At 37.1% G+C, this 24,986-nt stretch overlaps 1 protein-coding gene across 4 annotated transcripts in view; it reads left to right on the top strand.

Moving 5' to 3' along the window:
* Positions 1-24,986, top strand: part of gabrg2 (gamma-aminobutyric acid type A receptor subunit gamma2) — a 45,547-nt gene that overhangs the window by 4,169 nt on the left and 16,392 nt on the right. For all 4 annotated transcript variants that reach the window (XM_063488177.1, XM_063488179.1, XM_063488178.1 and 1 more), the window contains exons 2-6: positions 4,027-4,166; positions 9,837-9,904; positions 13,081-13,301; positions 14,568-14,650; positions 16,464-16,601. In XM_063488177.1, the coding sequence (XP_063344247.1) occupies positions 4,027-4,166; positions 9,837-9,904; positions 13,081-13,301; positions 14,568-14,650; positions 16,464-16,601 (650 nt within the window). The remainder of the gene's footprint in view (positions 1-4,026; positions 4,167-9,836; positions 9,905-13,080; positions 13,302-14,567; positions 14,651-16,463; positions 16,602-24,986) is intronic.

Here is a 24,986-nt window from a genome sequence, read left to right on the forward strand (position 1 = left end):
TTAAATCTATTTATTGTTTGAGTAACAAAAACGCAATTGCATCGTGGTTTTCAGTGTAGCGTGATATACCTCAGTGGACTAGAAAAATAAACATTTAGTGTCTTGGCCAGCGTGACTCAGGCCTTAGCTGTTGGTTTCACAGACAGACAGCAACAATTTGCCAACCCGTCACAGAATACAAATTTTTCCCACTGTACTTGTGTTTGCCATGGAGTCAACAACTGGTTTCTAGGCCTGTGTGACTGGGATTTAACTTAATGTAAGTGAAATTATTACAGAAACGGCTCATTATATTCGCCCACTGATCAAAAACTATTAATATGCTCTAATCTTTGTAATGTGGTTTACAGTGGATTGGTCTGCAAATAGGCTGGTTGTATTAGGATGCCAGAATGCAGTTAAGTAGAGCAGTTAAATCCTGGTAATTGGATGTTAATATTACAGCATGTGAGTAACTTCAGTTGTTCATTTATTTAAATTTCCAGGTTGATTAAAGGAAAAACAAAATATAATATTTGAAACGTTTAGAGCCATATGATTTGTCAGTAAAATATCATTACTAACAAAATACAACTGTATATTTTTTTCTTTCATTAAAGGTAGAGTCTGTGAAAAGTGTTGCATCAACAACATCATGTACAGAAGAGTTTGTTGTGTTGTTGCCAAAGGTGCAAGATAAATTTCATGTTGAGTAATAAGGATCATGAAGGTTCATTAGATCATGCTGCTTTATTGGCTGCAGTTTGGAACATATGTGGTAGAGTGATAAACTGGATGAGGTCGAAAGCTGCTTATACTGCTGATATTACTGATATTATTGTTCTTGGACCCTCTTGTGAATATGTGAAACTGCAGCAGAGGACACTTCGCTATTGCTTTGCATGAAACTTGAGATGAGAATTTAATTGAAATTCCAATACTGTCATTACCACAGTCAATACCAGCACAATTATTGAAGTGCACATGCATAAGTATGAACCCAGATATACACATGCAGCATGCATGTGCAGGCACTAACACGGGGCTCTCTGTGGACCTTCAGGTACAGAATTAATAGGCAAACCCTTAGATCTGCCTGTAGTGAGGAACACATGGCTCTTCCTTTGATCTACTCATATTTGGAACATTTCCATATACACAGAGATATTCTCTAAGATGAATACAGATGATTAAATTGCAGCAATCTGAAAAACTGCATACTCCATCTATCTATCTATCTATGGTAGACATCCCATTCTTTTGTTTTGGTAATATATGGCTCTTAATGGCATCTAATGTAGGATGACTGCTGTTCAAAACATTAGTCACACCCAACTGAAGAACACAAGAAAGCTATCAGGGCTTCTATCCTTGTGTTTTACCATGTTTTTTTCATTCTTTCTCATTCTTTACTATTTTATTCAGACATCTCCCCATCTAAAGCCTCGTTGAAAGCTCACAAATATTTCAGGGTTGCTTTTCTGGTCTGTTGGCCATCTCCTTGATCTAATCCAGCTGTTGCTAGAGGTGCCCAAGTGATCCCGATCTGTGATGGTATGAGGATTAGAGCCAAGAGAGGAAGTGTCCAACCATTTAGACATCTCATCTGCTTTCTTATCTGCAACTCCCTGTTTTTTTTTACTAAATCAGTATGTACATATAAAAGGAAGTGTTGATTAATATTCAGAATGGCTCGGACATAAAAGGAAATTATTTAGACATAAGACCAGTAAAGCATCATTAAAAGACACACACAAAAACAGAATAGGCTGAAGGCAAAAAACTGTCTGAAATCAATTTTAGACCAAAATGTTTAACACCTTATTTTCAAAGCACTCGGATTTAAAGCAGATTCTATATGTTTCTTTGGGACCCTTTTGAACACCAAATATGATATAGTTCAAGTATGTATTTGTAGAGAAGCTAAAAGGTTTCTTTCCCGAAATCCTTTCATATGTGCCATTTTTATTACTCCATAACTTTTTTTGTGTATAGTTTTGCTGCAGTATTTACACAGATCTTCATTGACATTCTTATTGGCCTGCTAATCTCAGGAAAACCCGACAACCAAACTGTATTTCTTTATGTATTCTTTTCCTTCATGAACAAAAACCTTCTAGAGGGCAGTCCAACCACTGATTGCATAATGAACTGCTGTCTTGGTAAATCACACACTAATTACATACAGATTGTGCTCACACAAATTGAATGAAAAGATGTAGTGCAAATTTAGCTTGTGCTTGTATGCCTATAAATCTGCCCCGTGATCTCTTTCACCAACATGCCTCTTCTCTGTTCTTCTCTGTATGTTACTTACATATCTTCATCTTGCCCACTGGCAGTAAAAATCTTATCTTTTATTTTAAAATGCGTATTAATGAAAGGTCTTTTGAAGTATATGATGTTGCAAGCTGATTAATTGTCCCTTTTATATTACATTAAGACTGCTTTTGTTTTAGTAATATAATTTACCAGGATCATACTTTGGTGTTGGATAGCAGGGAAAGCATTTACAGCTCAAGTGTGGCGGTATATGTGATAGGCTCTCGAGACATCATATCCATACAGGTTGAGAAGTCTGAGGTGAGAAAGTAAACTCTGGAAAACTGTCCTGTCCTCACATATATTTGGGCTTCTCAAAACCAGCTTTTCTGACAGATTCCCTTCTTTGAATTTATTCATTGTTTCTATAGAATTACTGACCTAAAAATTAAAGGAGAGTTGTAGCTGTTATTGGAAAAATACATTAAGTGCACACACAAATCTTACATGTACTTACATTTAAAAAGAAAATATTTTGCAGATGGTATTATCGTTGTTAGACAGTTGTTGGCATTAGTTTATTTTTGTCCTTCATCATAAAAAAAAGCTTTTAAGTGATTTAACACTTGAGCCTTAAATTTCTCTGTGGCTTTTGATTATGGTAAAATGTGCTGTCAATAAATACAAAAACTTGCATTTGGATTTTGAATTAAATACTCTATGCATATTTGTATCCATTGCTAAAAAGAAAAAAATAAAGTCATTCGAGGTTTAGTGTAACTGACTTAATGGTAAAATGTCAACGGATAGAAATTTGCTATTATCCCTTAAGAATCTGTCACACAGATTTAGTTTTTTCCTGAAGAAAACAAAAGGTTATATAAGTGAGTCATCATTACTTAACTGATTATTATTTATTTAGGTTACAACTGTCTGAACTATGGTGAGTTGGTATTACTAATACTAACAAGGTTGCTAACTATCAAACTGCAATATTTTAAACATGAACATCATGTCTTTTTAGGGACAGAGTGTGAACAAGACTTCCAGGAAGGCAAAATGAATGATTAAAGCCAGTGCCACATGGGATTGTAGCTGTCATATACTTTTATATATTATCTTAGCTGCACATATCTGTATGACCCTCGCTTCATTTTGAGGTCACAATTATTATTTTCTTCCAGCAAGACTGAGAACAGCAAAATTATGGCAAAAGCAGATCTGCATATATGAATGCGTTCATACAAATTCAATTCTTTTCACATCAGATATCAGAAAGCAAGCAGTTTGTTTGTACTCCGAATTATCTGATCTAAATGCATCATATGATTGAACTGTAAATACTGGCAGGCTGTTTATCAAAAACTGCCTTAAAATATCAAATATATTCAAAATATCTGATAAGGGTATTGAACATATATGTCTACAGAAATATGTTTTTCCAAATAGTAAGTGAGCTAACAGATTTTACAGTGAGAACAAATGAAACTGAATGTCATGAAAGTTTGAGAAATGAGGCACGGAGGACATGCCTTGTATTTGTTCTTTTATTTAACTATGCAACTACTTTGTTATACAAAAAATACCAGGAACGAAAAAAAACAATATTAAATCAATCCTTTAATCTTTAAAATACCTTTCTCTTTCTGTCTTTCTCACCTAAAGATTTCTGCTTTAAAAAAAACACAAAAAACCCACATTGGAAACCATTGGGAAAGAATCTACTTTGTATCCCTTCAAAAGAATTTGCTGATTATATGCATTTTTTCACTCTCTCCCTTGCAGTTCCGTCCAGAGTGATGACGATGATGAGGTGTCTAACAAGACGTGGGTGCTGACTCCCAAAGTGTATGAGAGTGATGTCACACACATCCTAAACAGCCTACTAGATGGATATGACAACAAACTCAGACCTGACATCGGAGGTGGGCGCTGATTTTTCACAGATAATATGTTTAGTCACAGAATCATAAAGATATCTGGCCAAATTTGTAATTAGAGCCATACAACAACGAGTCAACAGTACTTAGGCTTAAGTTTTGGGTTAAGAGTTATAATATAAGTGACTTGTGTTACACTGATGTTACTGTAAAACAGAAATATATAACCTACTGAACCAGGTCTAGATTTGTAAGAGTGGCTGCACAAAGTTTCATTAACAATCCAGAAACAAAGACCTTTAATTGAAGTAGCTGGCAGTTTACTAAACACAAACCAGACAAACACATTTATAACCTCTGTTTAACAACAGAATTAGCCTTATGAATCATTGAATACATAATTCATAATAAAAAAATAGATTTAGATGTAGTTATAATTATTAAGTCAATTTTCAGTAAAACAAAGCATTCATTTTCCAGTTCACTCATAAAAAGCACAGCCATTTCAAACATAATAAATAGATAACGAAAGTGAAACTTCCTTGCCATAGTCTTAAAATTTCAGTAGTCCTTAAAAATTATGAAAAAATACTGTTGAAGCTTTATACCAGCTGTCTTTTTTTTCCTAGACCCTTACTTCTCTTAAAAAATGCACATGCATGCAATACGGTCAGGGAAACTGTCACCATCCTGCAAGCCTGTAGACAGCTATCTTACTCTCTTGAGTCTGACAGACAGCTGAGCAGGACTCCTTGTCTGCAGAAGCCTATCACGTCCATCTGCAAGACCAGATAAGGGAGATACTCAGTACCTTTGAATACTTGATTAATGTGTCAGTGGTTTCCTGGGAAACTCAGTTAAAGTCAGAAATAGTGTTGAAGTGACATAGTGTCAAATAATAAAGCTGCACCAGTCTACATGGTACTATAAAAATTTGCTTGCTCACCCACTATAATATTCATACACATTTGGCACTGTCCAGTGCTGTATTCAGGCAAAAAATTACAAGGATAGTTTATAAAAATCCTTTACTACTTACTTTTCTGCTTTGTGAAAGCTTATACCATCATTAGGCAATTTTGTGGCAACAAAAGGCCATAGTCCATTGTGACAGATGGAATACAGCACCAGAAAGATTTTGACCTAATTTTAATCATAACTTTATTAAGCATGACTAATGAATTGACCTAAATGATAAATTTATTCTGCGCATGAATGTGGCAGAGTAATGCTGATGTAGCATCAGCAACAAAACCTTTACATTTGTCTGTATTCATGTTTTCCTGTATACGATGTACATTATTATACATATTTTACAGTATATTTAATACCACCTATAAAGTGACAGGTTTTATGAGGGATGGTCATTATTCTTGATACTTTGAAAGTGGGTCTGTGCTATAAATTGAAGAGCAGCTTAGATGTGCTTTGAGGTGAAGCTGCAACCAAGAGAGCCGCTGCTTAGCTGGGCGGCTGGCTGCCACAGTCTTAGCCATCATCTTCAAATGTTCTGTGATCTTGCTCTCTCAGCGCTAGTCTTCCAGCTGCCACCAAGTTACACATCTACACAGGGGATATAATTAACTGGCTGTACTGTCATCTGAGCCAACAACCAACCAGTCATACCAAGGCAAAGTGAAGTTTCTACTCCACTCCTCAGAGCTCTCAAAGTTGTTGATTTAGATTAATTGCTGATTGTGCCATAGCTTCCATCGGAAGTCCATTATGATGCTGATTTAATTTTAATGGAACTAGAGTGTATTGTATATAAAGAATTGAAGCAATTGGACTGTGAGATAGAAAAAATGTTCTAAGACTCTTAGAGTTGATCAGGGTTTTTTAAAGATCCACTAATATGGAGAACAGAAGCAAGGACTTTGAGTTGTTGTACACTAAGTTAGATGATTTTAGGCTTTAGCTCTAAAATGGCCCGTGATGTCCGTTAATAGTTTGTTAGCTAACTGAGTAGTGGATGGATTGGCTTGTTTTATATTGTTACCAGGAGAAAGTTTTGAATTTTAGGAAGACAATAAAACATTTCTTTTTATATCAATGATATATTTTAGGACTGGGCGATATGACCCAAAATTCATATCTCGATGTTTTTTAGCTGCATGGCGATATACGATATATATCTTGATGTTTTTTTAAAGCCATAAAGTAAAAACAAAAAGAGAGTTCTTAGTCACACTGTGTCCCAGATCTCACACAGGCACTTTTATTAACATAAAGCGTAGAAAAAACGCTGAGCATAATAACAAAGACAGATTTTGCAGCTGCTCTGTTCCCAAGTTCTACTGCGTGACTGACAGCCTGGAGTTTGAAATCCTCTTTGTAACCATGTCTCTTAACAGGTGCCATTTGTGGTCCTTAAACACATGCAATACAGTAATATTTCGTTGAAGTACAGTACGTATTACTCCACGAGGCTCCTGACTACGGCAGCTGTAAAGCTCCAACAATCCATCAAGCGGTGCGGCTTCGTAGCTTACCAAAGTCGTACTAAAACATTTTTTGACAGATTGCTGAGTGCCTTGTACCACATAAAAGCAGTTTGCGGTCAGTAAGCACAACCAGAACTCATACATAAGGTGCACTGTCGAGTTTTGAGAAAATGAAAGGATTTTAGGCCGTGCAGCCCCCGTGCATGGGGCTGCATGGCATCAACGCATGAGCGCTGTTAGCTCGTTAACGCGTTGATGCGGTCCAGCCCCATGCATGGGGCGATCCGCGGTAACTTTTAATGGAGATTTGCCGCATTAATGCAGTTATGGCGTTAACGTCATTCTAACGAGATTACCACTACCAGCAGTAAAATAGTAATCTCCAAATATTTTCTTTTTACCGACCAGCTCCTCTTTGATAGCTGATCTTGTTGTTGCCTGCAGGTGAAGCGATGGGGGAGGGGGAGTTGTGTTCAGTGAAGCAGAGAGAGGCGAGGGAGAGTAACGTTGCGTAGAGACAAAAGTGGATGAAAGAGAGGCAAACTTGCGGCTCCACAAGTATAATTATAACATAACATAGACTAGTGCTGGGCGATATGACGATATATATCGTGTGGACGATAGAAAAGTGTCTATCGTGCCATTTGTCTTCTATCGTTTCTAACCCTAATTTTATAAATTATTACATAAAATATATCATTAACCCTTTACAGCCAGTCGGAGCAGGCACACTCCATTTTGCCTAACTATTTTTAAATCCCTGTAGAACTGGACCCATGTAAGGTAGCGCAATAATTGTTTTTGCATTTGAAACTGGAGGAGTTGTACTTACATCTTATTCCATTAGCTTGTCCTAGGTCACGGTTTCCTTCCACATATGGCTTTGCAAAAATTGCATAAAAAGCACTTCCAGCAACAAAAACATAATATTCCAGACTTGCAGCAACAAAAACATAATATTCCATTAACACGCTTTGCCGATCCGATCAGCTGTTCATAACACTTCCTACGTTGGAATATAAGTCAGCCCGAACTATCGCATGTCCGCCATTACCTGTCCGAAACCAGAAGTGACGTCATTTTCGCGGAAAATTTAGTTTTTTACCTTCAAAGCTTATGTTGGTGTTTTTAAAAGTCATGTTTGACTTTATGCTTTTCTGTATCGTTTCTGGGATGCCTAGAAGTCAAATTACACTGTTGGAAATAGTTTATTTTGATGCACATGCTGTTTTTTTTGCAAATTTGCATTATAATATTTATTTTCATTTTTCCTGTAGTATATAAAAATTAGTGTATCTCAAACATAAAACTATGAAGACACTCAAAATAAATTTCTTGTGGTTGGCAACTATTTTGTGCAACTTTTTTGTATTTACAGTTTTGAGGGATAAGCCTCTTAAATTTCTCTAACTAGAAATATATGTAAAAAAAAAAACAAAAACGATTTTCAATTTTTTTGTAGTTTATTGCACTTTTTTTGCAATTTATGTAGTTACTATGGACTTAATGCATACATATTATTAAAATTTGGGCTATAACGGTTGTATTGATGTATAGCAACTTGAAATGCTCCCACAAATGGCACTACAGCATGTAAAATGTAAACATAAGCTCTGGCGGACTTGGTTCTATGGTTGGTCTTAAAGGGTTAAATAGCCTGTGGCAAATATATTAGTGTTGTCTTCTCACTATACATACTCTGAACTTTATGGAAGAGAAAATAAAGTATAAAAAAATGATGATAAAAACAATGACTCTGTCTTGTGGTTTTGCGACATGGTGCTGCTTTACGTGCACCCGGATTTGCGACATGCTTTACGGTAACTCAAAACAAAGACTGCACCCTCTCCACTCGCTGTTTACAGACTTCATACTTTCCAGATGACCACAGGTCAGGTGGTATATCGTGATATATATCGTTATCGTGATATAAAAGAATTCATATCGTGATAAATATTTTTTCCATGTCGCCCAGCACTAACATAGACTATATCGATATAAACGATATTGTCACATCTCATATCTCGTATAAAAATATATCGATTTATTTAAAAACTCGATATATCGCCCAGTCCTAATATATTTTTTGTTAGTCCCAAAATTTGATGTTTTTTTAAATTTATGATTATATATGTCCCTTATGATTTCATTGATATATCCCGCCCCACTTATTTACAGGTAGCAATATTTGAGACCATTGCATATGTGTCTCATTGTTTTGCATGCATGTGTTTGTGTTCATTCATGTGCAAACAATGTCAGTAGGGTGGGAGTGCAACACACATTTATGTTTGCCTTTGAGTGACATGGGAAATGGATGCAAACCTGCACTCACTTCCTCAGTCTCTCTCTCACACTCACTAAAGCTCCTACATCAAACCTTGAGGGTGGTTGAGTTTTAACCTGACTCTCCTCCAAGACATAGCAGCCAGTCATCCATGAACATTAGATAGCAACATGTACAAGTTGATTCAGGCTACCTCAGAGGCTCTAGCAGAGAATGAATGTCCATTTGACACCAGCGTTCAAAGGTTTTCTTTAACATTCATTATTCTTAATTAAAAATCAGACTTTGAACATTCATTGTAAAATTATGTCATATATTTGTTTTGTGAAAAATGATATCAACAATGAATACATAGAGAATGATTGTGTGGTTCTCAGAAACCAGTTAGATGTGGAAGTTGCCCATGTATTCTTAGTCTCCTCATGGAGAAAAGGAGGTCTGAACATTTATAACACTGAAATAATCTAGGTTCAACTCCTTGTTGTCAGCTAAGGAACCTGCAAAACCTTCAGGTTTTATAGGTTCTTTGAGTTCTTCCCATAGACTTGGATGTAAGGTTGGATGCATGTTGCATAGCTTCTGTGATGGATAGAATTATCTACCTTAAATAATGTATTATTGAGTACTCATGATGTTTGTTTTTTCCCATTGGTTTGAAGAAGATGTTGCAAATTCAAAGCCTGACAAAGATCCAGAGCAAAATATTCAATTTTCAACAAACTTGGTGCTGACTGTGTAGATGACCTGTTTTCCAGGTGTGAATTAAACAACATGTTCATGTTTCTCCTCTCACTGCCATCTAACTGAACACTGATATTTTCCAAACACTTTCTATTCACACTTTCACTGCAAAGGGAATCGTCTCCTTCTTTTTCCCTTTGATGGTGACATATAAAACAATCGAACCCTTCTGGAAAATTTTGTGCTACCATATGAAAGATAATTTTTACTCTCTAAAATGTTTTTTCCTGTTCTTCATTGCAGTCAAGCCAACAGTGATCCACACAGACATGTTTGTCAACAGCATTGGACCAGTGAATGCCATCAATATGGTAAGTGAATATATTTTTATTGTTAATTATTGTGAAGCTGGTAAAGAGTGCTTTAGTATGCATAAGTCATTAGTGTCATTGTAGTCTAGCATTATGATTAAATTAAGTACATTTTATTTATCTCTAATAGTAAGAAATTAATAAATAAAGAAATATTAAGTTATAAAAGATTTTTATTTTAAATTTAATCAAGCACATACAAACAGTTAACATATTGCAGTTGAACACCTCATATGTCTAAATAAGACAAAACATTATAACAGGTAACAATTTTGTGTTGCTCAGCATGCATGCCAGATCTCACAGCAGTATATTTGAATATGACTGTGTGCACTGGCAAATCCTGACATATCCTGGATTTGTACATGCCAAGAATTGCATCTGAGTCAACTGTCAAAGCTTTTTGTGTTTTGTTCAAGTAAATATGCTTAATTTGTGATTTTCTTTGGGTCTGGTTTAAAGGCAAGGGCTTTTTTTTATTTCTATCATATCTGTTATGATTGTGAATCACAAATTGCTGCTAAAACCATGATACCGTAGCTTTCCTAAATGTATTTCTGTTAACCAATAGCAGTAGTTCATGAATGTTTCTAATGCAGTTCAGTATTTTTTTTGTTTGTTTGTTTGTTATGCTATATACAAAAGTTCTAAAACACTGGGGCATCATAATGTTTTCTCAACAAAAAAAAAATCTGTTCATTATTCAGTGTCATAAATCCTATAACAGCGGGGAAGATTGTGGCTATATTTCACATTCGGTGAGATATTGACTTCACACTCATCTTCAGTGGCCCTTTATTTAATCCGATATCACAATAAAGCGTGTAATAGACATGTCGGTCCACCGTGTCCATTTCACACTTTGCCTCTCCAAAACGTGAAAAATGTACATGCATGCAGAAGTTGCAGCAGAGGAAGATAATTTATTTCAAGCCAACATGAAAATAATTACAAGAAAGTGTTTAAACGGACATTACCCTAGCTTAATCGATTCTGGTGATTAAAGGACTCTGGAATGTACTTAATACGTTTTTACTCGCTACAGATTTTGTGGCTTTAAATGTATTATTTCCCCACGATGGTAATGCAGTTTCTGCATGCAGTAATGCAACTTGTGCACGTGTGTCCATTTCACATTTTGGAGAGGCAAACCGTGAAATGGACACGTTGGACCAGTGTGTCCATTACACATTTTGTCGTGATACTGGGTTGCTATATTGCTTTTCCTTAAAGTTTGATACTGTTTACCGTGTGTGTGTGTTTGTGTTATAATGATATTTTTCTTATGATCTTATGTGAATTTAATGATAATACAGAATAAAACGAATAGAATTGTGTTTTTTTAAGTACTTTGTTACTTGCCAAGACAAGTCCGTCCAACATGAGACGCATTACTCTTACACAATTTCACATTTCTGTCAGCCAACATGTGTGGGAGAGCTTCTCAACTTCCAAAAATCCCTTTGCTGGGTTCTTAGAAGGAAGTTACAATTTTAGAGTGAAAAAAAAAATGTTTGAAATGCTGAATGTTCACTGATTCATATAGGTGACCCCTTAATGCAGAAGTAACAACAAAGTAGGGAAGCGTGGTCTAGAATGAGGAGATTGATCCTCCTTGTTATCATTTCATGACATGAGCAATCTGTTCTACATTGTGATGCCATTCCATTTTGGTAAGTAGTTAAAACACCCACTCCGCTCCAGCTAAAGTGATGGAAGAAGAGATGCAATGATGGTATCGGTTAGGAAATGTGTGCTTATACTCACATTAGGAAGTCTGCGACCATGCCTGGCTGTGCTTCTATGAAGAGGGCATTTTGACATGAAAGGTTGACTGATTGCCTCGTATTCATATGTAATACATGTGTTTGGGCCAGTCATTTCACACTATAACATGACAAATGTTTTTAGGTTGGTAGTTTTTCTGATTGTACGGGGGTGTGAATCTTGGCATGAACACAGTTTTGATTTCTTATTTATGCAGTAGGAATCTAAGTATGGCTAAGTTACAAGTTATAGGGGACAGTATAACAGTATAACAGATGGAAAGAGGTCAAGGTCTGAAAAATCAAAAGAATGAATGATACATTGCTGCTTTGTAGCCGCTGCACCTGAACATTTCTGAGCTGCTTTTAGAGCTGTTTGAATACTAAGAAGAATAAAAGGTTCCCAGGCCTTGAAAGATCCCAGACTATTTATGTTTATCATGCTCAGTGGGGTGCAGATGAAGATCCTCGAAGATCCTAAGTCATTCAGCCTTTCTCTTATCATTGCATTTGTACTGTCTGTCTGTCCCTTGTGATAAAAAGGGCTGCTGAAAGGATGGGAATTTTGCCTTGTGAAAATGTTTTTCAAATCTCATTTGGAACTCTTTGGCAAGGATTTAGACTTTATTGTTGGGATAAGCTTTGTCAGAAAGTTAATGCCTCTATGGCCTCTTACACACAAATCCCCAGATTTTTTTTTCTCTCCTCCTGTACTTCACTTTGAACCTCAGGGCTGAGCCTATCCAAATAACAAAATAAATAACACAGAATGACAGCTCTCTCTTTCTCTCTATTTAATGTTTCACCTTTCACTTTAACACTACACCTGTCACGTTTCACCTATTGCTCTTCTTTTCCTCCCAGATGTGTATTGCCTATGCTTTCCTTCATATAGTGCGTATGTTCCAACACAGCTGGCATAGTGTCACCGCACTGAATAGGAGACAGAAGGTTTTGTCAATGCTCAGGACAAAGTGCTGCCGAGGCAGCAGGTTATAAGGTCGGGTAATACTTCAGTCAAACAATGGGGGTTATTAATTGCCCCGTTGAACATTTAATTTTCAGGTTGAGGGCGTCAAGCTGGTCTTTTTTCAACAGTGCTCTTTAGCTGCGACAAAAGGACTTCCCGGCCTGAAAAGACACCATCTCCTTTAAGAAAATTGTATGCAAATGCATTTCAGCGTTAAGTTTCCTCTGGCATAGAAAAGTTCCCTCGAGACAGAAAAAAGTTCTCTTTGAGCCCACATTTTTAATTTGGTGTTATAGCATCTCACAGTTTGAAGCTGCATGTTGTTGACAGCGCTAGATGAAATCTTTTATCAGACCTTTATCTGTTGTGAAGCATGTTCGGGTTTTTTGAAGTAAAATTGAACACGACAGTTTGAGTGAAACTGCGTTTTATGTCATTAGGAATACACCATCGACATCTTTTTTGCTCAGACCTGGTACGACAGAAGATTAAAATTCAACAGCACAATGAAGGTTCTACGTCTCAACAGCAACATGGTTGGAAAAATATGGATCCCAGATACTTTCTTTCGCAACTCAAAGAAGGCCGATGCCCACTGGATCACCACACCCAATCGCATGCTCAGGATATGGAATGACGGCAGAATACTTTACACGCTGAGGTAAAACGTCAGTGATGCTGGAGCTTCTGATTTGCATGTTTGTCATTCATCTACAACTGACAGATTTATTAAAGTGAATTTTGGAATCTTTGACACCAGCTTAATTTTATCACACTGAATTATTTCTATTATTTCATTATTTATTTATCATTTGTACTTAGTGTTTCATTATTCTGAGTCTTTGGCATTTTGGATTTTGTTCTCTTAGCATTTTGTTATTTTTATTTCTCATTTTCATATGTTGCCTCTAAGCTTCCTAATATGCAAAGAGGCCTTAACCTGCATGTAAGGACATTCTACATAAGTAATCTTTACACTGATTATCCTGAACACGCCTTGGAAATTTTAGCTTCCAGCTTGTTATGGTTAACATTAATTAATGTACAGAAAAATCCATTGTGTTGAATGATTCAGAAAATTGCCTTTTGAGATGGGGGAACACCTGCTTTGGCATACAGCTTAAAAAAAGCCATTTAATTTTACATCAGCGTTCAATAGTTTAATTGTTTTAATTGCTTTAATTTGTCTCAAACCATATAACTCACAATGTTTCTGACTGTAAAACCATGAAACTAACGCATGCTATATGTAAAATAGGTTGATAGATCAAAAATAAATATTATTTTTTCTTATTACCATAATAAATAAAGTGGGCATTTGCACTGACACCACGATACATCAGTAGTGATAATAAGAGAGTAAGTGAAGTCTTCCGGACTCAATCGAGCTGTGATGGATGTTTCCCTATGCAGAACACTGCCTCTCCACTTCATTAATTTAGGGGACTCAGAACTTAACCACTGGTTGTTAATTAGGATGGCCGCTGTGATTCGGTGCACAATGATACATGACAATAGAGAGCGCGTGGATGGGTAAAGTCATTTAAGGTTATTCTCTCATTAAGAGGAAGTTTAATGACTTTTCCTTCAAACTTCCTCAGGTGTGAAAAAGAACTGTAGCTGTAAAAAAAATAACATGAATTTATTTTTTGTGAAATTGTAATTAATAATTTCTTGTGTCGTTTATGATAAGGATTAGCGGTAGGTTTGGTTAGAGCTACCCTTTTTGTAGAATTTTCACATAACAAAATAAAACCTATAATGCCCAAATGTACCAGACTTCATTTGAAATGAACAATATAACACAAAACAAAACCCATTCACCCTGGTGACCTGGTGATTAGACTGAAAAATTAGGTCTCATATAGAGTATTGTACAACATGTTGCATTTTTGTGTTCATGGAGCCAAATTTCATCTCTCTGCAGGTTGACCATCGATGCCGAGTGCCAGCTTAAACTGAACAACTTCCCTATGGATGAACACTCGTGCCCCCTGGAGTTTTCAAGCTGTAAGTTTGAGCATATGCTGAAACCCTACTGATTTACCCCTCCCTGTCTTCGTCTTCTCAAACAAACACACACAAACGCAGCAAGGCCCTAAACACGTCACATGTGAGCAAAGACTAAATTTAAGCAGTGATTATCCAACAGACCAAATCAAGGAATTAACGCTGGAACCATTTAAGATTTTCATTGGGAGCACTCCAGTTACCTAAAAGAAGGCACATGAGTCATGCGTGTATTTATGTAAATAGGAAAGGAATTATGCATGTAGAATATGTAAAGTATGCTTTAATGTAACTGGTTAGGTCTAAGATTGGTAAAAAGCAACAGCAGCCTTTCAATAGAAAGCAGTTGAAACCTTATAAATGTGTTATAATGTGGAATATATGAACAACAAGATTCAAAAAACCATTCAGGCATTCATTTACTCAAGCCAAAGGCACTATTCATTGATTTTCCTGAAACCTGTCAGTATTGTTCTAAAAGACATTTTAAAAAGTAACACAAGTCCAAATGAGTTAGTCATTCCATGTTAGGACTGGACATGGGTAAGTTATCTGCTGAAGTCACAGTGGATATATGGAGAGACACACCAGGGGATATTCTCCAGAGAAAATGATTCCTAAATAGCTCCACTGCACAAGAAAGCAGACCTAAAAACGGAACACAAGCCTTCATTTAAATTTGATGAAAGCTATGGATGTTTTTCGGAACTTTGATGTACAGTATGAGCTCAATCTCAGAAGCAGCAGACGGATTAGTGTGCCGCACTTTGCATTCACATTTTATGAACATGTGCCACAAAGCAACAAAGCATGGTCGATTTTCCAGTGCGACCTCTTTTGCTGCGATTTTGACTGTAGTCAGCCAAGATCAGGCCAAACTTTTTTGCTTCAAGACTTTTCAGACACACAGAGCAGAGTATATTGTTTCAGTTTGCTATATATTGCATTTTATTATTTGGATTACAGCAGCTTTCATGACAGCACAACTAGGCCCAAAGTGAATTCATGGCACCGAGTGCTAGGAGCATTATTGTTCCAGCTTATCAAAAAAAGTCTGAATCAATAATGTGTCCTGAATGCATTACCAGTAAAGATGAAGTCTGCCAGCCTCTGTGGCTGTAATGTGGGAAATGGGCAGCACCTTTCATCCCCCTGCTCCTCTAAGGTCAGACATTACTGGATGTCTGAGAGCACTTTAGTGATAAAATCATTGGAAGTTTGCTCTGGAAGCAGTTCATGTGCATTATTCAGACTACTCCCTCATCTGCTACACACAGCTCATCACTAGACTGAAGACTGTACTAGACTGAAATTTAAATAGAGCTGAAAGAACATCCAACTTTAACACCCATACTGAGGGACAGACTCTTACTGTGAGATGGTAAGAACACAAATTCAATACTCACATACATGATTTAATTATGAAAATGCATCTGTTTGTCTAAGTGACTCAGCTGTACTTCATTAAGATTGTTGTTATGATTTGTATAACAGAGGATGCGCTGGAAGTAATAAAATTATAGAAATCCAACTTATCGCCAGCTACAGAGCTGTGTTGTAATCTTTGCTTTTAAGTGATGTTAGTGACAAAGAAGTTTTCGCCCTACAGATGGACTGGATATTTTGTCAACATGTTGTGCAGGAGTCTGTTATATAATGGTTCTTTCATGAAACATTTGATATGCAAGCTTGCTGACTTCGTGGATACGGATTACTCTAAAATAAAAGACAGCATAGCTATGCAGTCGAGTCTTGAGCTTCTCTCCTGCCTTTAATGAGTTTGAAGTAATCTCCATGTCCTCCCTTTTTTTAGATGGCTACCCCAGGGAGGAGATTGTGTACAAGTGGAAAAGGAGCTCAGTGGAGGTTGGGGACATTCGCTCCTGGAGGCTCTACCAGTTCTCCTTTGTGGGCCTGAGGAACACCTCTGAGATTGTCAGGACTGTGTCTGGTAAGAAAATAAGCTACTGAAAAATTCTAATTAAAACTCTCTTTTATTCAGTTAGGACAGTCAGGGTTTCTCTAGCATGTGAGGACTGCAAGTCAAGAACCCATCATAAATCATGATCAGTCTTTACCCAGTATGCAAAGTAATCTCTCATGTGACGTGCAGTAGAATTTAATACATAAAAAACCTTTGAATGCATCAGTGTTATTATTTGGCGGACACATCTATACATCATATTACCATAGAAAGTTAATCATTCCCACAGAACCACCACTCTTTGTCCTTGACTGATCTTTAACTAGTTACAGCACATCTGTAGACTGATCTAGTTGGTATCTGTTGCTGTCGGGTACAGCGTGAACATTTAGAGAGACAGAGGGATGATCCATCGTGGATTTTATCCATTTTTAGAGCCCACTGCTTCAAGTAAACTCCATAAGGGCTACCTATGGCTCGCTTCCCCTTCAAGATCGATAGACAGACATTCAATAGAATTTTTTTGCTGCAGAGTGGGATGGCACTTTTCAGTTTTACACGAACTGGATAACAGTATTCAAAGATGGCATCTCATTCATCTCAGGGAATATCGCTCACTCAAGTTTTCTTTCAGTTCTCAGCATTTTTCACCATACAACATTTTCATCCTGCTTGCATATTTTAGATATAAGATTGGAAATATCTATGGCTGTATTTATATTCATAAGATGCCAGTGAGAGACTGATGTATTTAATGGTTGGCAGGGAAATGCGATCCTTGTGAATGCATTAATGCCTGCCACAGAGATTAACTTTAGACCAGAGAAAAGTTCCTTCTCATTAGATTAGCTGCTTTATCCGGAGGGACTGAAAGTTACAGTAAATGTCTGTTTTGTAAATGCAATTAAAACATTCCCTTGTAATCTCTAATGTTAAATTGCTTGGAAGGAAGGGCAGCAATTGCAGCGTCTATTTGCCCCAACTGTCAACTTTTAAATATACGTTTCTGAAAGAGTTATTTAAAAACATGGATGTACAAGTAGTTTTTAGCTTTAACTCCTGTTATATTCATTTAATTGAAGTCTGCTTGTCTTTATCATCGCTTGCAGATGAGGACATCTAGTTTGGTATACTCAGTAGACATACAGCTTTACAGTTTTTAGAGTCCAGCAGTAAAAAAAGAAAAGTTGTAAAGTGAAACAGCTAGTATGGCTGGTTTTAAATGCCCTTAAAATGTGGTTTATTGTTCTCTAGTTTTTGTTGTTCTGTATTTTATTCATATTTTCTTTCATTTTGTAGGGTAGGTGCAGTTTATAGTGTTCATTTTAAAAGTTATAGAGCTAACATTAGAACAGTTTATAATGCCAGATGGTGGAGGTGGAATGCTCTCCTCTGACAAACAGTTAACTTGGAGGTTATATATTGTGTATTGTTTTTGAAGTGCTTGCTGGGGGAGTAAAAAGCTGTTACTGCTGTTAGGTAATCCATTATTTTCTAAATGTGACAAATAGAAACTGTGACAAAACACCGTGAAGCATCAGATTTTTTAAATGTTTTTTTTCTTTCCTTTTGCTACATTCCTTTTGAACAAAATAAATTTACTTTCATAAGATAAGAATCATTTAATTATCTAACAGCATGCACACTGCTGTTGTAAATCTTTATTTTCAGCTTGTTCTGTGACATATACATACTTGTATGCACTCATATACAAACTACCCACAGGAGTAACTGAATTCACCCAGCCATTGTATAATTTGCCACAGTTTAGCAGAATGTCACCGAGTGTTATGTGCATGCACACTCTCTGACACACAAAGCAGCATAAAGAGTATTCTGGTGTATGTAGAGGATATGCATTGCAATGCCAAATGCTTAAAGTGTATTTGTGTAAGATAATTTTAAAAAAAAGAAAGAAAAGTCTTTGGATTTATTTTATTTGTTTTCATTTTTAATGAATGAATGTTTCAAGTGACAACATGAAAAGGCAATCTATGTAAGAGGATGAGCTGTAGTGGAGAATTTTCAGAGTCCTCTGCCTCTCTCTCCTTTTGATCTGGGTTGTTATTTCCACAAACCGCCATCTGCTCTCTTGTCAGAGCAGAGAACCTTGACTGTGGCTGAGAGACCTCTTGTCTCATTTTGCAGTCAGTTTGGGTATCTGACCTGCTTCAAGATTCGTGAACACAACATCTGTCTCAAAAAGCAGTCAGTTAGGGCATTATAATTACCCACTCATCTCAATTGTCACGCAATGCATAGCGCAGGACTAATACTTTATATGCTGCATCATATTCAGCCCTATTAAGCTTTCTGCTTAGGTTTGATGATAATAATAACAATGGTTCTAGAAATCTCCAAAGCTGGTGATCTAGTTGTTTCTGCATCATTCCCTTGATCATTGCAGTTATAAATCCACATCTTTGAAAGTAGATTTTAGATAGTAGAGAGTCTTTTTTTAATTCCACTGCAGTAAATTCAATAGAGAAGTCGTTTGATGTTCAATGCAGTGCATTACTTTTCGCTAGACACTAAAAGTGAAGTCTCTCTAAAGTAATGTCTTGAATAAATATGATGTAGCCACCCATTGACTTTAAAACAGCACGAGTTCATTTAGGTTCAGTTCACCGAGGCGCAGCTTTTCAAGGTAGGGTCGGTAGAGCCTTTATGACTCTGGTTGTATGTTTGGGATCACTGTCACGCAGCAACATGAAACTTGCACACCTTCCTGATTGTACATGTCAAGTGCCCAAAAACCTTTGCACAGTAATGCGTGGTTTTATTCTGACTTTTGAATTTCATTATATAGCATTTCATTTTTAATGTTCTCTTTTTTATTTTATCCAAAAATGCATTAAAATGTCACATATATATAATTATACATGTAGAATGTGACATTTATGTATTATATATAAATATAACTATACTAGTGTAATCCTTCTTATGGTCGAAAGGTATCATACAAATGATATATTTTGCCTTTTTTATGTCGTTTTTATGCCATGACGTTGTTTCTCTGGCGATTGCTGCATTTTCTAATTGCAGCAGTGGACTGCAGACTAAAGTGTAGTGAACAGGATGACTGCCCTTCAGTTGGATCGCCGCCAGCTAAAAAGATTATGTGTCTTTGCCCTCCCCGGTGGGTTATAGTTAGTTACAGTTATTCTTTTAAAACCTTATTTTAATTTCATTTCAAGCTCTGTGTTGAATCAGTTGAACTGAGTCGAAACAGGTCAGGTAAGGAAACAGAGGGACACATAATGGTAAGCTAAGCAGACAGGCATTCAGGTGAATTGGCCCATTCCAGACAATGATGACTGTAGCAAATAGCCAGAGGAAGAGATTGCCTCTCATTTTGTGGGACAATCCAATCTCTCCCAGGCTCAACTTGTCACAGCACTGTTCTCCCACACTAATGTATTTGTGCTTTTTTTCTGAGTATTTTATTAAAAAAAATATATGAATAGATCATAAAAAAGGTGCATTATTAAAGAATGATTGAGTGATATTGTAAGTGCAGGGGCTGGGGGCACATGACATCTGCAGTTGCATTGTATCATTTTATAAAGGCTATGTCTGTTTTTATTTGGTTTCTCTTCTGTCCCTCAGCCAGTGTCCAAAGGCTTGGTCTCTCAACTTGTCACTTCACATCAGGGCTCTCTGTATCGCCTGCAAGCCTATACCTGCATGTACAAACACAAAGACACATGCATTTGCATTCATGCACACACTCGAAGGGATACAAGGAAAAAATATTTTATTGTGACAAGCAAGAAGGCTTAAAAGTAGACCAGTGGACAGGATAGGGAAAAGATAGATGCAGAGGATTTGAATGTCAGACAGCCGAGGCACTACGGGCAAAGCTAACCTTACAGTTAACCCCTCAGTGACCTGGTTAAGCATGGTTCCAGAAGCTCTATTCACCCATCTGCCATGCTGGAGTTCAGTGATAATCAGAAGCGCAGATAAAAACAGCAAGTAAGGATGCTGAAAGTTGTTGAATGGGGGGAGGAGAAGACAACAAAATAGAGAGCAGTGAAGGGTGGAACAGAGTGGTGGTTGTAGCATTTATCTGTCTGCAGTAAAACATTATTGCAAAGAATCAATGTTTCGCACATTTGCAAAGATCAGGTGCACAGGGATGCGAGGCTTTACTGTAGTTTGGGAGCTTGTGTCTTATTTAAAACATAACAAGATAAAGATATATTGTCGTATCGTGATTAATTGTTATATGCAATGCGCGTGCAGGGACACACCCTCAAAACCAGACAAAACTTTTTTTTTTAGCCACCACATTCCTGGTGGCTAAACAAGAGAGGTGTGGCTGTGTTGATACATTAGAGAAGCAAGTGTGGGAGAAGAGAGCGAGAGAACAGAGATAAATGTTGCGTTATGAGTAAAGATTTTTTTCTTTTAATCAAGAAATTATTTTTATTCTAGTTCTGCTAAATCACATCACCTGTGTGTTGCATTTACTTTAACTGTGAAATATCACCACAATAATATTTATAACCATAGTCAGAGAAATGAGCATATAAAGTATCTCTTAGATGGGCAAGGTGTTTTTCCTTCCAAGCACAAAGGGAATCAATGCCATTAGCCGTCTTTCCTTTTTGCAGCTAACTTTACTTTCCTTAGTAGTGAATGTGAGACGTTCTGGGCCGGACATGAGGTGGTTAATTTCCTGTCCTTTTAGCTGAGCACAAATATACCCTTTGTGCATCAGCCAGTGGAACATATCTGCGTGTGTTTGACAGTATGAGTGCTTTGGTCCGTGCCTTTGTCCATGAATTATTGCATGTTTTTTTGTGTCCATTTGCTTGCATGCACATTTCAGTGTGTGCTCCCAACTGGATATGAGCCTTTTTTTATGTATTGGAAGCTATTCTTAGAGTGACCTTCCAAAAGCCATGCCGTGCAGTGCTGTTGTCTGTGTGCGTCCGCCTGTGTGATTTAGGTTGAGTGGAGAAAGCCCAGGGACACATCAGTGGCCTTCTCCAGATTACGGAGCTCCTCAGTTTGAAGATGATTCTTTGATGGGGCAAATCTGGAGGCATTGTGGTCGAGAGGAAGTGACTTAGAAAGAGGAAGCAGTCAGCAATGAAAATGCATGAAAACAGACATGCACAAGAACACATATATACATTCATATACAGACAGTTGCTTTAAAGTGATAAGGGTTTCCGCTAATAGCATGACAAAGAAAATCAGTGTTGCGTCTTTAGCCCTGTAGCGCTGTAAAAGGCGTTTAACATCGATTCCTCAGACACCCACAACTTGACAACTCGAAAATACAGGTTCACCGAAACAGATCCGAACTGTAAAATATTTTATACTAAATTTGTTGTTTTCCCACGTCATCTGGACTTTTTTCTCCACCCTTCTCTCCATATTACATTTGAGTCATCTTACATACAGAACCCCCAAAATGTTTTTTTTAGAAGTTATTAATATTTTAGTTCTGTGTCAGGGGTAAATCAAATTCAACAGGGTTTTTTTAACTATAGATAAAATTATTTTTTAAATATATTTTAAAGAACTTTACTAAAAAAAAGAAACATGACAAAGATGTGAAGATGTTGCATTGATGTCTTGCTATTTCAGATCAGGCAAGGTTATTCTTATGTCACATATAGGTTCAACTGCAGAAATTCAAGGCAATGTAAAGATGAAAAATGACCAAGTTTCATAGAAGCTTGTACAGTTGAGACAAGAATGCCTGTCACTGCCTGCCAGGTTTAATTAAAGAAAACATGGAATGAGACAAAAGGCAATAAAACTAACTAAATTGGGACTTTGAATCCCTGATCAAATAACACCCAATATGATCCAGAATGCTGTATGAAATTATTTCACTTTATTTTACTTTCTAGTGGATAAGTTGGTGATGAAAAGCAAATCAGCATCATATATTTATCTATATATATATATATATAGATATATATATATATATATAATTTTTTTTTCGGATGGCGATGGTTCTATCTAAGGCCTCAGTCAGCAAGTGGCTGCTGGAGGATGATGGCAGTTGGTGTGAAATGGGTTGCCAAAGCAACAGTCACATACGTCAGTGCAGTGACAACAGTTTGCTAGGAAAGATATGTGTTCCTCGACAGGTTGGTGAGTAGTTGCTGGTCTGTAGGTGAAATTGATTGGAAAGAAGTGTAGAGTGCTGCTCCGAAAACCTCATTGTGATTGCTTTGGTCACTAGCAGATAGCAGCAGTCACCCACAGTTCGCATGCAAGATACCTACTTGTCTGCAATCATTTGCCAACTCCTCATTGAACTTGCAAAAATACAACACAAACCAGAACCTGATAATATTTACCTTTAAAGTAAGGACGATCATGGTGCAGTACCCTATTTGTAACAAATTTCACCCATCCAGCAACCACCCACTAACCAGTTAGGGAATACATATTTTTCCATAGCAATCGCTGGCGACCAGGGGTTCACTGGCCAGTCTAGAGCGTGTGTGACTGAAGGCTTAGAGGTTTATAGTTTCTAAAGGGTTAAGAAGCACTGAAACAATCTATTATCCATGGTGTGACTCTGTTGCAGTACTAACGACTCTCCCTAATCCTCTCCTACCCCACCCCCTCTCACTGTGAGTTCTTGCTTCTGGTTGATAGGTGTGATGGGCAGGAGTGGGAGTGAAAATGCTCTGACTCAGCCAGAATTCTCCTTTTGTGAAGTTAAATACGAGTTTAGACTCACCCCATCCCCTCCCCCATGCTCCATATACACATTCCATACACCTGCCTCATACACTAACAGTATTCATATTTACGAGTGTTGGCTCTATAGAGTCCCTCCGCCTCCAGCCCTTCTCCCTTATGCACTCATACAAAGAGATGATTTTTATTTTGGACCTGGCGTATTCCTGTGTCCTACTTTGTATGCATCCTCCCCTCCCCCTCTGTTTATCGCTCTCTTTCTTTCTGCCTTTCTCAGTCGACAGTCTAATAAGCCAGTAATTAACACCTGGAAAAAAAAAAACAGGGAATGGGGATAGGCCATAGGAGAAGAGATTGCTTTGAGAAAATAAGACTCTTGTTTCCCTCCTCATTGATCACCTGCATGTAAAAGGCTGCCTGTGGGGACATGAAAGGAACGCAGATTTAGAAAAATCGATTTTTCTGTTTTTAAATCTGTCTGAGATTTTATATTGTCAGTCCAATCTGTGTTAGATATTTGTTATTTTGTGGTGGACAGACCATACAGAACGCAGGGAGAAGAACTGAAGACAGTGAGTGATAGTAGCTGGCAGATAGAATAATGTTATCAAAGGCAGCACATTGTCAGGCTGCATAGATGAAGCAAAGTCCTAACATCTTAACATTAATACTTGAGTGTCACTGCCCTCTCACATTTTTAACTGTGTCTAGTGATGCCAAACAATGCTACAACACTAGTATTATTAATTATTATTTTTTCTATTTAAAAGATTGAGCCAATACCAAAAGAAAACTATTAGTATAAATTATTATGAAGAGCAAAAAAAAGTCCATTGTAAAAGAAGATGTAGCATAGATAATGGATTACGCATTAAACACAATGCTTTCACCTTTGGAGCATTAATCTCAACATTCATGCACCGTTAATGTGCTCATTTTTCTTATGTGGTGGATGGAGAGACTGGGGGGTAGAATGCACATACACGTGTACATGTGCGTGTGCACACACAAATGGATGTGCATGCAGGCACCCTTCCAGTTTGTCTCTCAGAGGGTGCTTTTATGGGAAAAAGGGCTATATATTTCCACCTTCTACAGTTTTAAGGCCAGGGCAATACAAAGTGATATTTTTAATCGATCGTTATGTGTAATGTAGTGGTATGGATGGCCAGAAACTTGCTTTAAATTTCATGTCCTGGGTCATCACAAAGAATTGTGGAGAAGGAGGGATTTTTAGCTATTTTGCAGTTATTACTAAATCCTAAATGTAAAAATGCAAATGAACTTCTGGGATCTCTTCTTGTGACCCTGTTTAGATGGATGCAGATGGTCTGGAGGCTAAAAGCAGCTCAAAGCAGTTCTGCTCTGTGGAGCAATTGTTCCTAGGGCAAGCTCCTCATTGCTCAATAAACTGTTATAAAGTTTCGTGCCAGAGTCAGCTTATTAGCCTTGGGTAATAATCTGCAACTTAGTGTTTCAAAGTAATTAGCCACAAGGCTAGAATTTTTGTGAAATACTCAGTGTCTGGCCAGTTAATATACACCATAAGAGGATAAAACTTACAGTTGCCATAAAACAGAGTAAGCAGACTCCCATGAATAATAATCATAATGACACCGCATGGCACCTCACCCAAATTCTAAGCACCCACTTGACAGTTATATTTTTTTCTGTTACTGTATCAAAACTCTTTTGTATCAATATGTCATATGTGGCATAAGATATTACAATACA

Source organism: Pelmatolapia mariae, linkage group LG10_11 (genome assembly GCF_036321145.2).
Source record: "Pelmatolapia mariae isolate MD_Pm_ZW linkage group LG10_11, Pm_UMD_F_2, whole genome shotgun sequence".
In the NCBI taxonomy this organism is placed as follows: domain Eukaryota; kingdom Metazoa; phylum Chordata; class Actinopteri; order Cichliformes; family Cichlidae; genus Pelmatolapia; species Pelmatolapia mariae.